At 44.9% G+C, this 16,273-nt stretch overlaps 1 protein-coding gene across 2 annotated transcripts in view; it reads left to right on the forward strand.

Annotated features, from left to right (window-relative positions):
• TNR (tenascin R) overlaps positions 1–16,273 on the forward strand; it is a 428,568-nt gene that overhangs the window by 343,339 nt on the left and 68,956 nt on the right. For both annotated transcript variants that reach the window (XM_037825290.1, XM_037825289.1), the window contains 2 exons: positions 9,806–10,365; positions 12,800–13,276. In XM_037825290.1, the coding sequence (XP_037681218.1) occupies positions 9,867–10,365; positions 12,800–13,276 (976 nt within the window). In that variant the 5' untranslated portion in view covers positions 9,806–9,866. The remainder of the gene's footprint in view (positions 1–9,805; positions 10,366–12,799; positions 13,277–16,273) is intronic.

A 16,273-nucleotide genomic window follows, 5' to 3' on the forward strand; every position in this document is an offset into this window, starting at 1 on the left:
TTCGGCTCTTGCTGGAAGGATCAGTGCCAATTTAGTTATGTCATATAATTCGAAACAGCATGAATTTGAAATTTGAATCTGTCATTAGGTATTTTTAGATCAGATGAATTATCTGGTATTCTGGATGTGAGTGAGCATAATTTTTAAAGGTATCTACTCCTAAGACGTGTTTTTTTTCCCAAAGGATTTCAGTGCCCTAGAAATCAAGTAATCAATGCCTACATTTACAGTTTAACTAACTAAAAGTTCTGAGCTCACATTTATAAGTTGGCATGGCTCCAAGCTGACCTCCTGAACCCACTGGTCTATTGACATCCAGCCCTGGAAGCATTGCTAACATGTATTATTATTTTCAAAATCTAGTTTTAATTGATTTTAAGCCATCATGAAGACTGAGGATGATCCCTGCAGTGGCAGAACTTCCTTGCATTTGACCTTGGGGCTCCAGTTTACTTTGCTTATGCTGTGCCCTTTGCCCCTTCTTCCTATGCATTCCCCAAAATTTTATCTCCCTTTCAAACACCATGCTCCATCTGGACTCAGATGCCATGTCTTCAGGAAGCCTTCTTGGCCATTTCTTCATGCTGATCTTAGTCACTTTTAGGAGCACCTATTAAGCTTAAAATTAGTGATTTAATTTGACTCATAAAAATGAACTACTTTGCCTGGCTCTTCAGTTTCATTATAAGCCCACTGAGGGCAGAGACCACATCATATTCTGAGTCAATTCCTCCAACTGTTCTAAGGGGCACCCTGGGCAGTAAGTAGAGAAACCCTCAATTTGGGCTACAGTCTGGCTGGGAGGCTTTCTTGCAAGGGAACTTTCTTTGCAGTTTTATTAAATGTAAAGAAGGGAAAGATGAAAGATAATATGATTCTTCAAGAATGATAATTGAACAGCAAATGTAGGCATGCCGTTCTCCAAGCTCAAGAAACACAAATGAAAAACAGACATGAATGGTAGTAAAAGGTCAGACCCTTAGAAAAACTTTTTGCCCAAAATGGTGGAGATTAATTAGGAATTCATTATTTATATCCTACCTACTTCCAAAGGAAAGAGGCAGCTCATGGAGGGCGGCAGTACCATTTAGTACTAAACTGAGAATCTGGAAATACGATTCAGGACTTGGCACTAATTTACTGTGTGTAATTGGGCAAATCATTCCCATACTTTAAGTCTGTAAATGGGAATAACCCCATGAACTGCTGTGAGAATTAAATGGGATCATATTTTTTTAAATGCTCTACAAATGTTAGAAATTCTCTGGAGTCTATAAAAAGTGGATAAATTCTCACCTTAATGGGAGTTCTATTTACCAAAAATCATGGGAAACCTATATCAAGCCTCTTAAAATTTTAGAGGTGAAGTAACAGGAAGGCAGACTTTCTATCAGCCACAGCTGCCCCCAAAAGGAAATAGATGTTCCCAGCCATAGAATGCACCCAGCCTTGCCACTTGAATTGCAAAGTGAGAATTCAAATTCAGATAGCCTCACACTCACTTCCAATCTTGAGATTTTATGACTCCCTTGGTATTGTTACCTTGATTGATATTCAAAACCCCCTTGCTCAGATGAACACAGAACTGCACTGAGAGGTTAGGTCAATTAGAGTTCTCATAGATGGTACAAGACAGAGCCAGAGGACAAGACCAGTTCTGGGCCACGGTACTTTCTCTAATCCATGCTGACACAAAGCCACCCACCTACTGGACTGACTATATGTGCTGAGAAATGAATGTGGATCCTGGAGGCTCAGAACCAAAGACCCTTCCCCCCCTCCCAGCCCCTGATTCCCACCTGGGGCATCGGGTGGCCAAGGCTGGCGGGAAGCAGCACCCCCATCTGGCCTGGCACATCTACCCACACCACTCCGGGCTCCTTTCTGACAGCTCCAGGCCAGCCAGGGCATCCTGTCTGTGGGAGTTTTCTGCCCTCAGGGTCTTTTCAGAAATCTGACAGTCCCAATAAGGGCCCAGTGCTGATGGAGACGAGCCGGCTCCGAGTTGTCCCAGCAGCCTTCCTGCTGCCTCCACTGACACAATGGGGCCGGCTGTAATTACATTACACCCTCGTCTTTCATAATTACCCTCTTTCTCCAAGTGACACAGCATCCCAAAGGCAGGGAGGAAACTATTTTTAACCTAATTCTGACTAAAAAAAAAAAAAGAAGAAGAAGAAGAAGAAAAAGAAATAGAAAGCCCCCAAAAGAGCATCATTTTCCACAGATGTGGTTCTGGTGTATAAATCACCCTTAGGGACAGAGTTGGGACTCAGGTTGGCAGCTAGAAGCTAAAATGCCAAACAGAACACTGGCCACCCACCCGCTGGAGCTCACCAATCCCTACTCACCCAACAAGCTGCACACTCATTTATCCTCCCCACCACTGCCCCTTTTTCCTGAAGCCCCTCTGCCGCAGGATCATCAATTCTATCCCCTCTCTGACTCAAGAAAAAAAACGAAACAAAAAAAAAACACCAAATCATGGTTTCAGTTGAGCGACTTCTGGCTATTTCTCTCCCTCTTCCTTACCTCCTCAGAGTCCCACCCCTATCCCCAGCCTTCTTGAGACCAATTTTCTTTTTCTTTCTCCCCCATGTCTGTGAAAAGCGATGGCTCACAGAATATTTTTCTATAACCTTAGAAAAACTCTTCAGTGTGAAGAAATAAAGCCATGGGCAGGCACATGGGGGAGGAAATGGAAAAGAAAAGCCACTTAAGAACAGCTTTAGGTGAGCACAAGAGCTTCAGCCAAGCTAGGGTGACCCAAGACCCAAACTCTTCCCCACATCCTCCCTGGAGCAGAGCCAGCCAGCACCTCATTAACAGGGCACTAAATCAGCCTTAAGGACATCCCGTTATCCACCTCTTACAAATTACCGGGAGACACCTCTGCTGCCGGCCATGATAATTACATTGATAAGGAACCTGAAGTGGAGGAAATAGATCAATGGAGCCACGGAGATTTCTTAAGTATCAATCTATTGAATTCTGCAACTCTCTTGCACTCTCATTTGTAGAGTCATTAGCTATCTGTCTTGCTCACATCTATTAGTGTAGCACTGGGCCCTGGGTATACTATCTATCGCTCAGGTTTATATTTTTCCACTTTACAGGTAGAACTCCTATTTTCCTCCCCAACCTGGTGCTCTTTCATTTTTTTTCTTCTCCATTTTCTTTTCCCCTTTCCCTTCCACCCGTGCATTTTCCCTCTTTCACTGTGAAAGAAGGGAGCTGACTCCATCTCTGTGTTCATGCAAAAGAAAGTTTTATTCTACTCATTTCTACAGGTTTTTATAGCATACAAGGTAGTTTCCGACGTGACTGTTTTGAGGTATTTCAGGGAGGGTGCATTTTTTCTAAAGCCATAAGGTATGATTGCATGTCTTTGATCTCAAGGGACAATCTCTTTGGGGCTAGACAGGAGACAGCAGGAGCAGGAGACGGGAGCACGGAAGGAGCCCAGCGACTTTACCCTTATCTAAATTGGTGCCTGCCTTCAGGCACGCAAAGCTTTGGACTTCTCCCAGCCTGGTGCCCGCCTTCAGGCTTCCGAAGCTTAGTAAGTGGCCCCCCTGTATAACCTATGAAGCCAGGGAACCTTCCATGCCTCCACATTTCACCACCACGTTCTCTCTCTCCCTGGCTCGTTCTGGTTCTGTCCTGGGGTCTTACTAGCTCTCATCTGATGACTCATCTGGGAGAAGAAGAGACAGTGAGGGAAAGAGAGGAAGCTCTCCGAGTCCCCTCAAATCTCCCAAGGTCTGAGCACCAAGTCTCCTTTGGGACAGAGGTTTCTGCATCTGGTTTGGAGGGGCAGCATCTTCCTCACATCAAAGACAGAGCCTGGATCTCAGAGCAGGTGGTTCCCCTCTGAGGGAGACAAGCATAGAGAATGCAGTGCTCCTGACACACCACGGGATTAAGCCAGGCCGTCTTCCTGGGCAACTACAAAAATCTAACAGTGCTCATCCATTCAACCAGCATCGCAGAGAAGTGCCAGAGAAAGAGACCACCTGCAGAACTAAGCATTCTTTGCAATAAAGAGGAATAGGAGGGGAAGGTAGAGAATGAAGCCAGAAAAGGGGGCTTTCGGGGCACAAGAAAGAAAAGCCACTTTGAAAGAATTACTAAGTGACATGAATTCAGTCAAACTAAGGCCCATTTATTAGGTAGGCATTTAATAAATGTCAGTTTCATTTTCCTTCCCCCTACAGCAGGCTTCAGATGAAGTGAGAAAAATGGAGCCCCTCATGTCATTCATCCCTCTCTCTCTCCCTCTGCCTTCCCCCAGAAAAGCAGCCACAAGCCAAATGGAAGTGGAGACACAAGAGAGAAGCAGAGAGGTCTGGGCGCCTAACAATGGCCTGTGACTGGCAGCCACTCCTCACTGAGCTGGGTGGGGGCACACCAGGGGGAACTCAGAGAAGTGAGGGACACTAGAGGGGGGTCCTGCAGGCCCTGGTTGACTATAATTGCTAGCTCAGTGGAGGATCCTGGGAAACAGCAGGTTTAGGAAATTCCTCCCAGCTCCTCTAGGATCAAGGTTTAGAACTGCTCCTGATTCTTTTGGACACAGTGGGGGCTGGGCACTTTTAAATGATGAGCCATCATACCAGTCTTCCCTCAAGGGGAGAGACTGAAAGCAATTTCAGAGGGAGTAGCCTGGCTTGGTGGAGAAACCATTAAGCTAAAAGTCACCGCTGTCAGAGAGTGCTAAATCTGAATCCGGGGGACAAGAGTGTTGATTTGTAAAAGCTCTAAGTCTTTTCATGAGAATGTTATGTGACCACTAAATAAAGCTGGCTGAAAAACAGCAGTCAAGAGCATAGACTATAGTCAGAAACATCTAGGTTCAGTCTTCACTCCTCCGCTCCTTGGCTGTGCAATCTTGGTCAAGTCCCTTGGTTTTTCCTGAAGTCCATTTTCCTTGTCTCAAACAACGGAAATAAAAAGAGGGTCTACCATCATGATACCCACTAGCCTCACTGTAGAGCCCTACTGGTGGTTTAAACTGGTATCCAGTCTGATTGGCCGATGCCCCATTCTGATTTGTCGATGCCCTATTCTGATTGGTCGGTGCCCCATTCTAATTGGCTGATGAGTCAATGCCTTTTGATTAGTCAATGCCTCCTTCTGATTGGTTGTTGCCTGAGGTCACACCAGTTTTTAGGTTGTTGTGAGGGTTAAATTAAATAATACAAGGAAAGTACCTGGTAAGTGTCCAATAAATATTAGCTATTGGTATTAGATTGGGGAAATTCATCAAAGGTCACAAAAGACCAAGAATTTTTAGACTATCAGGAAAGAGAAGACCTTAAAGTTCACTTTCTTCCCATCTCTCATCTGACACTTGCAAATCCCTCTTCAGCATTCCCACTAAGTTGTCTTTTGACTTCCATCTGAACACCTCCAGCAAATAGGAACTCACGATCTCTCATGGAAGCCCAGTCTGCAGTTGTATGGCTCTGACAATTAGAAATGTTATTCCTTATATAGTGACTAAACCTTAAATAGTGTAAATTCTCCCATTTTGTGCAAACTACCTCCATGGGACCTTCTGCCATATGAGAAAAATCCAATCCCCTGGTACTTGACAGCCATTCAAATACTTGTACTTATTGAACAAGCCATGTTCTTGGGCATATTAGAGTTTTGGCTTATACATTTTCTTCTGTGCAGAATGAACTTCTGCCTTCTCTGTTTAAAGGCAATCCATTAAAATAAATTCAGTATTACCTCCTGATAGACTAGGTTATCCTGTGGGGAAAAAAAAGCAATTCCAAAATCTGAGCTTCAAAAACCAAAAGATTATTTTTCTCACACATGCATGTCTACCATGGATCAGCAGGGGGACTCTGTTTATTGTAGTTGCTCAGAGACCCAGGTTGTCAGAGCAGCCACCATCTTGGACATTGCCCGTCATCATGGGGGTGGAGTGGAGAGAAAGCTCTGGAAGATCTCCCATCAGCAATTAAATGCACCAGCCAGGAATTGACACCCATCACTTCCTCTCACAAGTCATTGGCCAGAACTAGTGACATGACCTCACCCAACCACCCGGGGGGCCAGGAATATATTCCTACCACATGCCTGGAAAGTCAGGCCAGAAACACTTGGCAAACAGCACTTATGATTACCCAATTCCCTCATGATTCCCTGCTGCCCCAGGCAGTGTTGCTTGTATCACCTTCATCCCTCTGAGTGCATTTTGTGCATTTGTTAGTCATGGTATTTGCCACATTGCATTGTTATTATTTACAAAGTGTTTCCAAACTCCTTTGCAAGACTGTTTCCCAAGGGCAGTGAACTAGGTCACAATAAATGTTTGATTTGTGTATGTACTTGAGAATGATGATCATATATATATTCAAAAGTCCAAGTCCTTACAGTGGTTTGCAAAGTCATACATGATCCAGCCCCCACTTTTCTGACCTCATTTTCCAACACCTGCTCCCTCCTTCACTTAGCTCCATGTACACAGTGACTCAAACTCAGAGCCTTTGCTGTTCCCTGTGCCTGGGATGTGCTTCCTGAACCATCTGCTTGGCTCACTCCCTCACTTAGGTCAGGTCTCCGCTCAGATGTCACCTTACCAGAGAAGCTTCCCTGACCATGCTCTATGAAACTTCACATGACCCCCTGCCCTCTTAACTCTCCCTCTCTCTTACATTTGTTTGTTTCTTTCCATGGTAGTTACCATTCCTGACATACACACACAAATGTATATTTTATCATTATATGTTAAATATTACATGATATGTAATTATTTGTGGTTATTTATTGTCTGTCACAATAAATAAATGTAACTCTCCCTGCCCCCACCCAAACTTAAATGTAAATTCTATGAAAAAGGACTGGCATATTTTAAGTACTCAACAAATATCTGCCCAATGAATGAATGAATGATAAAGAAATGACTATACCCTCTGAGTCTTCACTTATGCAGACCTAAATGCTAAATTCCTACCTCTCATATGACAAGATTTTCAGTCCTTTCAACATCCTAGCCACTCAGAAGTGATCAACGATCAACACAGAGCAGAACAGCCTGTTATCTTTTATTTTATATTTCTATTAATAAAGTCTAAGATTAAATAAGATTGGGGGTCACAAAAATTACACTCCTAGTAAGCTAGTTATTGACTAAAATCTTGAGGAGTTTTCACACAGAAAGGTCCACCTTTTCCCCTCTATATCATTCTGTGGTTGTTGCTTTGGATGTAAGTATAACATAACATTTATCCCTCTTAAATTTTCTGTCATATACATTTCCTTCCTTTTCATTTATAACATTTTCCATTCTTTGACTTATTCATTGAGTGCCTTTTGTGTGCAAAAAGCTATGTTAATTGCTATGGGTGTTACATGCTAATTATTTTGCAATTCCCAGAAGAAAAGAGTTATTCAGCATATGATCCAAAAATGATTGAAAGCACTGATCAGACAAAGAAATCCTCGGTAAGTAAGAGAAAGCTAAGGCATCTCAGGATAGCAGAGCCATTTCTGGGAAAGGTTTCAGTGGCAGAAGAACAGTAGCCATAGGTACTCCAAGGAAGCAATGCCTAGAGCACCTGAAAATAGGAAGGTGAACAGAGCCTCAGAGGAGAGAAGCCTTGGAAAGAGCTGATGGTTATGAGGACAATTTGGTTCAGATATGTCCCTCCATCTATCACCAAGATTGATTCATCTCATGTGACCAATGAATTGCATCCTCCTACTCTGAGAACCTCGCCCTTCTTTGGACAAGGGTATGCTAAGGTTTGGGCTTTCCTGATGTCCACTGATGGATGTCCCAGTGATTTCAGGCAGTCCTTGAGAAGGGGAACAATCATTCTACTTGTCTGCAAACCATATTTATTTTAGTTAATGCCAGGTAGTGTGGTATTATGCAGACAACAACTCAATCATCCCCGCAGTGCTCTAAGGAAGGTACCACTATTATCTCTACTTTATAGATGGAGAACTGAGGCACAGAGAGGCTAAGTGACCTGCCCACAGCTAGAAAGGAAAGGAGCTGAGGTTCAAACCCAGGCAGTCTGACTCCAGAGTCCACGGCCTCAACAGCTCTGCTCTGCTTCCTCTCCATATTGGGAACAAGGGTAGATTATACCCCAATATATAATATTAGGGACAAGTAATAAGGCATGGTTTTTATACTAGTCAGTGATACAGGTGACTCCTAGTAAAATCAACCCTCGGACATTGTACCGTTGAGAAACTGAAAGCAATTAAGGAGAAGGATGAATAACTTCAGGATAACGTTGAAGGATTAAATGAGTTTGTGAATGACTCAACCTTTTGCACACTGAGCATTTATCAATTAATCCATCTATTTATACATCCTCCCATCCATCTACCCATCCATCATTCAACAACCATTTATTGAGCAATTTCACTGTACTAGACATGCAGTCACATGCTGCAGATGGTCTGAACTAAATTAGCAGTCCAGGTGAGGAGAAACAGGCAAACTGAACCTCACAGCCTCATGCGGTAAGTACTGTAATTGGGGGGCTCATGGAAGAATGGGGATTAGCTTAGCCTTGCAGGTGAAATGTAGATGAGGAGACAGGAGGGAAAAGATGAGAGAAGAATGCTTCAAAGAGGAGGTGATGCTGGATCTGACCCTAACAAAACTTTCTAATCTCAGTATTCCTGAAGATCCTAGAGTTTCTGTAATTTCCATCAGAGACAAGAGAAAAATTGAACCATGGAGCATAACAGTTAACACAGGCTTTGGTGTCAGGCAGGCCTGGACTCAAATCTTAACCTCTCCAGGAAGAATTTCCTCAGTTATAAGATGGGGGTAATTGTAATGCCTGGTCACAGGGCTGTCCTGAGGACAAATGAGATCATGAGAGGTGCCCAGCATATCCCTGTACACTGGACACATTTTGTAAGTCTCAGCTGTCATCTGTTACCTTCTTTGTGGATCTCATAGCTGTTTTCGTTCAGTCCCTTAGTCCTTAATCTTCTTAGCAGCTCTAACACTACTTTGAGAACCAACATTTGTAAGCCTCTTTTCCCTTTAGCATAGGGAATAAAAAAAGGAATCTAATTTTTGTAAAACTGATTTATATTCTCATGAATTTATTGTGCTCTGTGGTTCATGGTGACTAGGTAACCAGTGGAGGAGCTAATTCATTATTTTAGCAATTTAAACAGGACTTCAGAAGAAAGGCACCCTGTGGTCACAGAGCACTGGGACTATACTAATGAGAAGATTAAAAGAAAGTTCAGTTCACAAAGTCCCAGATAATCACAAATGTACCCAAGGATTATTAACAATCACAATTACCTGGAACTATATTATCTGCCTGGTTGGTTATTCTAAAGTCAACTTGGATTGAATGGATGGATGAACTTAGAGGGTTTTATGAATAAGTTATTTTGAAATGGCTGGCAGGGCCCCCTCATAGTAAATACCTGTAGAAATATGAAGATGCACCTATGCTCCATGGTCCCCTTCATCCTAATTCTCACCTAGAAGCAAAAGGAAGCTCTGAGGTCTCCACGGAGCCCCCAGGAAGACTGTGTATTATATTTGCTGGAACCACATGCCCACCATGGGGGCCAGACTCCTGTGTTCTAGATAAGCCTTTAGGATAACAAAAAGGCCTGAGAAGCACCAACCATCCCTTTAGGGGACCAAACCCTGGGCTTTTATGACTCTAGCAGCCACTGTCCCTTCCCCCTTGAAACCCTTTAACTGCCTATTTTTACCTCTCTAGGAAATGGTGCAGAGCCCTGTTGCCAAGACATAGGAATCAGGGGTTCTTTTGTTCTTTGGTTTCTCTTACAGATCTCCACAACTCATGCCGCGTGCTGCAGGCTGGTCTTGAACCTGGGGCTTGGCGGAGAGGATGGGGGCAGACGGGGAAACAGTCGTGCTGAAGAACATGCTGATCGGCGTCAACCTGATCCTTCTGGGCTCCATGCTCAAGCCCTCGGAGTGTCAGCTGGAGGTCACCACGGAAAGGGTGCGGGGACAGGCAGTGGAGAAGGAAGGCGGCGTTGCCAACCACACCACGTCTGGCAGAGATCAGCCCGTGGTCTTCAACCACGTGTACAACATTAACGTGCCCCTGGACAGCCTCTGCTCCTCAGGGCTGGAGGCCTCCGCCGAGCAGGAGGTGAGTGCCGAAGACGAGACTCTGGCAGAGTACACGGGCCAGACCTCAGACCACGAGAGCCAGGTCACCTTCACCCACAGGATCAACCTCCCCAAAAAGGCCTGTCCGTGTGCGGGCTCGGCCCAGGTCCTGCAGGAGCTGCTGAGCCGGATCGAGCTGCTGGAGAGGGAGGTGTCGATGTTGCGGGACCAGTGCAACACCAACTGCTGTCAAGAAAGTGCTGCTACAGGTAGAGTCTCCAGCATGGTGGTCTCTGGAGGGAAGGAGGGCTGAGTGGAGAGGGAGAGTAAATGAGAGCGAGCAGCGCACTTGCAGCAAAATCCGACATCTTCCCACGGTCGGAGGAAAAAAGTGCCAGTAGTCTCTCTGCTAATATGCCTCTAAGATCTAAATGTGGTCCTTCCCCAGGGGATTCAGTTCAGGGATTCTCCGCACTGCTTAGCCTGTTTGAAATACATTAGCCTGATTTTGGGGGGATGAGTCAGGTAACGGTACATTGCTTCAGGAGAGCAACTCCTGTGGCAAGAGGGGAATTTGATATCTGTCTTCATTCATCTTGGGTTTTCCCAGGCTGTTGAATTGATATTAACCTGAGGGATTAGAGCATGCCGGAGCTCTGTTCACTCAGTCGCAGCCTTTCTCCCATCTGTGTAAATGATAGTCATTAAGGTCCCAGAGGACCTGTCCCTGTCACCAGAAAAATGGAAGTTTTAGCTGCTGTTCCTTCCATGAACACACACACACACACTTGCACACACTCACAGAGCTTATTACACCACCACCCCCAAAAGGCCATTCATGGGATTTACCTCTAGCTTCAGCCACCCTCTAATTAGTAATACATATGAATTATTACCTTTTGCCTCCCTGAGAGAAGTGATTAAATCTTCAGAGCTAGACTTCCTGAGTTCAAATCCCTGCTCTGCTACTTACTACTTTTGTGGCCTAAGCAAGTTACTTTCCTGTCTCCATCTACAAATGGTGATAGCCAAGGACAGTTATTAAATATAAAAAGGCCTGGCTTCTAGTAGGCATCCATAAAAGTAATAGCTGTTATCAGTTGATCCCCCCATGAACAGAAATTGAGTCTGTTCCCTTTGGTCCCCTCAGCTTTCTCACTCAAAACCCATCTTTGACCCATTCAATTCTATTCTTCAATGAGAAGAAGAGTACTTCTTACTATCTTCAAACTTTCACCCCTCTAGAACCCATAATCTCGAGGCTTTCATGGGGATGAAAGCGGTTGGTGGCGGGGGTGACATTTTAACAGAACCTGGATGGTCCACACATCCAGAGGAGCTATCAGACATGTGCATCCTGAGATGCCAAGATTAGGGGCAGTCTTTGAGCCTTGAAATATTTCACAGGTTTTTCCCACCTTTTTCTCCTCCCCATAACCAAAGCCATAAATAAACAATCTGAAGGATAGAAAAGAAAGTCCAGTTATTCAATCTATTCTTCTTCAGTGAGAACTGTCAGGGCAGTTCATCTTTTTGATGGAGCTAGAGAACAAGAAGTCATAGGTTTCCACAGACGTGGACTCTGCAGCTCATGAAGCTGAGGTGGCTTCTATAGGTAGACTTTTTACCAGCCTCCCACATGTCTCCCTGGCAGACATGGTAAAATTCTACAAGGAAGAGCTGTGTTAAGCAATGTCAGTGTAGCATCATTTCAGGCCATGGGGGCTGTGTGAAGTGGCAGAATTAAACAAGGATATAACTTACTTGACTTCATATCCCCAAGGCAAAAAGAAGAGAAGGATGCTGAGCAGGTACTCAGCTAAGGATGTTTAATAAGTTTGTGTGGTTCATGCTGGAGAGATAAATTAGCCACTGTAGTTATATTGTGTACAGAGATATGCATAGAATCCTAAAGGGATCACAGAAAACCATATAACTAAATGAGAGCATGGCTCCAGGGAGCCTTTGAAGTGACCCTGGCAATGAGCTTTGATGGATGAGCAGAGTGAGTTAGGTGGCAGGAAGGAGGGAGGAGTGTGGTTTGTAACACATGTGAGCTTCCTCTGTAGGGCAGACTCAGTGTCTGGGCTACATCCCTGGGGTCCCTGCCACTCCCCACAGCCAGCACCTGGCATGTTTGTCGGAGGGCTGTCCTTGGGCTGTGGAAACTCCCTGGCCTGCTGGAAGAGAGAAAGGAAGGGCCTGGAAATGTACAACCTTCTATATTCAGCCCTAATCCATGATGATGTGTAGCCTGCATTATTTCCTGAGCCCCAGCATGATTAAACCCAAATTACCCTCTCTGGGACTTTGCCTGAGAATGCACCCTGGCTTGGGATCCTTCCCTTCCTCATCGCTCACACTCCCCTACCAGTCTTTTCTGGAAACACTTTCTAATAAATGACTTTCACACAAATCCTCATCTAAAGACTTCTTCCAGGGAACCCAACCTAAGACACCCTGAAGGCAAGCTTGTGAAGGACAAGGGACCAGATCTATTCACCTTTGCGCAGGCACTGTGCTAGGGACAGGCAACTCATATTAGAAGAAAAGACTTGCTAAATTGATAATGATCCAAACTCTGTTAAGCTTAATTCTCAGCAAAACAAATCTGATCAGAGACTGAGCAGAGGTCTCTGCCCATCCCTCCCCATGCACCATTTCACTGCTGCTGCCCTTTGACCTTCTCCCTAACCATTCCAGGACAACTGGATTATATCCCTCACTGCAGTGGCCACGGCAACTTCAGCTTCGAGTCCTGTGGCTGCATCTGCAACGAAGGCTGGTTTGGCAAGAACTGCTCTGAGCCCTACTGCCCCCTGGGCTGCTCCAGTCGGGGCGTGTGCGTGGATGGCCAGTGCATCTGTGACAGCGAATACAGCGGGGACGATTGCTCTGAACTCCGGTGTCCCACGGATTGCAGCTCCCGGGGGCTCTGCGTAGACGGGGAGTGTGTCTGCGAAGAGCCCTACACGGGCGAAGACTGCAGCGAGCTGAGGTGCCCAGGGGACTGCTCGGGGAAGGGCAGATGCACCAACGGCACCTGCTTATGCCAGGAGGGCTACGTCGGCAAGGACTGCGGCCAGCAGCGGTGTCTGAACGCCTGCAGCGGGCAGGGACACTGCCAGGAGGGGGTCTGCTTCTGCGAAGAGGGCTACCAGGGCCCTGACTGCTCAGCAGGTAGGAAGGGGCACTTTGTGGGGTGATCGCCAAGGGTGTCCTGGCAAACTAGTTGGTGGTGGGGAGAGAGATGGGAGGGAAAGTGGATTTTAGGCACAATAACTCCCAATTGGGTTTGTACTCATTTGCTTTCCAAGAAAGCTGATTTCATGAGTCAGTCACTGTATTGACAAGGTGGATTCGAAGGGGAAAAGGGCAGAAATCAGAAAAGGTCAAGTTCAGGCTGAAAGTTGGATCATTACCCTTGAAACTCGATAGCAAAGGCAATGGTAATAATGATGACAACATTCCACTCTCCTTTCCTTAGGTGCTGGGAGGGTAGAGAGTCTGGCCATGGAACCACCTTATGCAAAGCCTTTCTCTAACTCAGGGAGATTTCAAGACCTCCACCTGCCCAAAAATATCTTTCGCCGGCTGCTATATTGCAGGGATATCACCTTTTACAAGCCCACTGCATGAAACGGAAGTTAGTGTGGGAGGCGCTCTGGTTATCTTGGAGTTTATGGACTGCAAAGTGTTATTAATTTATGAAATGATTGGGTGTCCACATGGAGAAAAGTGTTTGTAGGCAAGAAATTAAATATAAACAGGAATAAAGTGCTGAAGGTATTGAGCACCACCCAACATTCTAACGATAAGTACTGAATGTTAAAAGGCTACGACTCACTTTGTTCCAGATGATTATATAGCAAATTGGAGCCAACCCCATCTACAGTCTACCCTGTGGTAAACTGACCACAGGGTGAGCTCTACAATGAAGATCTAAATTCAGCAGTGGGGAAATACCAGCATCTCATTAATGGTTCCTTTTTCCCCCCAAACCAGATCCAGGCTGTTTTCATCATTTCACTTTTGCTCATGCTCTTCTGACTAAATCAGTGATTATTGCTGATATATCTGTTTGCATTTTTAACAGCAAGGTTTAAGCAATTGATCCTTTCCCTTCAGGGCTCAGTCTGTAACAATGCATACAGACTGTATGTATGTATTTAAAATAAGAAATAGCAACAAACACGCACAAACACTGCCAAACCTTCCAGAAAATTCTAGGAATTTTCTAATCAGCCTTTAAACTAAGTTGAAAGGAGGAATCCTGGGAAACCAGCTTCACCAGCCTTTTGTTCTTCAGTATCGTCAATGATTTGCACCTAGATGGGACTAGTCAAAGACAGGATTCCTGCACATGTGACTTCAACTTCAAGTCTTCCAAAATACCAATGGCAATAATGCAAAGAATAACCACAATGCACTGCTTGGTACAAAAACAAAAATTTCATATTCCTGAAGTTATTTTTTCCATATCCAATTATCTTATTTAGACCCCCAGTTTTGCTTACTAAATTGAAATCTCTTTCTAGAAATTTAGTAAACAAATATAACAGCAGTTGTTATACCAATCTTTCCAAAGGGAAGTTCAAGCAGAAGTTAAGCCTCATTGTTTCTGAACGCCCAGTCAGTAGGCAGTTGCAGGGGAAGCATGGACGAAGAATTCTCCTGGTTCTACCCAGAGGGTAACATAGTTCCAAAAAGCATCAGGGACCCCTCTGGAAGAAGCTAAGGACCAGTTTGATCCATCTCTGTGTTATGGATATTCTACAGGATACATGCTTCTTCATAGAGCTGATCTTTGTTGGACTGGACATAACCTGCTGTGTTCTTGGCACTGCCTTTCTACAGAAGTGGGCCCATTTGCAAACAGGACTGTGATCTGATCCAGGGTCCAAACTGGCCTGAACTCAGCACCTGCATGCGTAACTACAAATGGGTTGAGTCCGAACCACAAGCACATGGTACCTCCAACACGTTACCTCTGTAATGTTTGAGGAAGACTTCTGTAGGCCCAGCTAAATGACTTTACTGGTTCCCAGAGTGCATGAGGAAGGACAGTTGCATAATCTCCATCTGTTTCTATGGCAACCCTGGCACCACCACTCATTGCAGGAGGTGCCACTCTTACTGCCTGCCTTTTAAACCAAGTGCCACAGTTCTCTCCCAGAGAAGTATCTGGGTCATTATCTAAAGTGCTACTTTGCTTGTTCTTTGTGAAAAAGCTGTAGGAGAGGGGTCTATTTACCTAGTGTTTGACATTTCTGGGCAGGTACACACACTGCAGTTACTGCTCCTCTTACCTCTAGGAGTGAGGAAAAGAAAGGGAAAGAGGAGAAAGGTGAAAACATGGGGAGCCACAAAATACAGTTCCTCGTAGGTCATTCTTTTCTCTTTGGCAAGAGCATGGAAAATAGGTGCCCACTGGGTGGACTTCATTCTGAGGCTCCCTAGGCCCTTAGAGCTTGGATTCAACTGAACAGTGTCTACAGGGCCACTGTATTTGACTCCTAGCCTTAATGTTTACTCATAGCATGCTTTGAGACAAAAATCTCAACCTTCTGAGACAAAAATCTCAACCTTCTGCCTCTGCTCTCTGCACATATAAAGATAATAGAACCAAAATTCATGAATATGAGCACTTAAAACAGGCCTTAGAAATAAGCTACTCTGGGCTTCTCATTTTACAAATTGTAAAAGCAGCCGTCCAGAGAGACAGAAAGATTTTCCCAAAGCCCGACAGCTAATTAACAGCAGAGCAAAAATGAGAACCCTGTTCTCCTACCAACTTCTAGCACTCTTTAGTCCTCTCTGGGAAACCAAGTAGAAGAGACTGGAAAAATAAAAAATGTTAAAGGCACACATGCAAAGAAATAGTCTTTTGATATGAAAGCTGAGTCCTGTCAAATGATAAAAAATTAGGTGTTGGAAAAGGGGCGGAGAAGCACATGAAACCACTTGTGCACATCTGCCCCCACTGAAGGTGGTTAATGCAGGAGCAAGCCAGTGAGCTGGCCCAAGCACTCTGTGAGTCAGCAGGATAAAAGAACCATCTGAGCAGCATCTTGAAACAATCCAGAAAGCCATTCCCTGGACTTCAGTCCGACCTGTGAAGATCCATCAGTGTCAGCCTGCCTCCTCTGCCGGGACTGCAGCCAGCCCAGCCTCTGG

Source organism: Choloepus didactylus, chromosome 2, assembly GCF_015220235.1.
Source record: "Choloepus didactylus isolate mChoDid1 chromosome 2, mChoDid1.pri, whole genome shotgun sequence".
Lineage (NCBI taxonomy): Eukaryota > Metazoa > Chordata > Mammalia > Pilosa > Megalonychidae > Choloepus > Choloepus didactylus.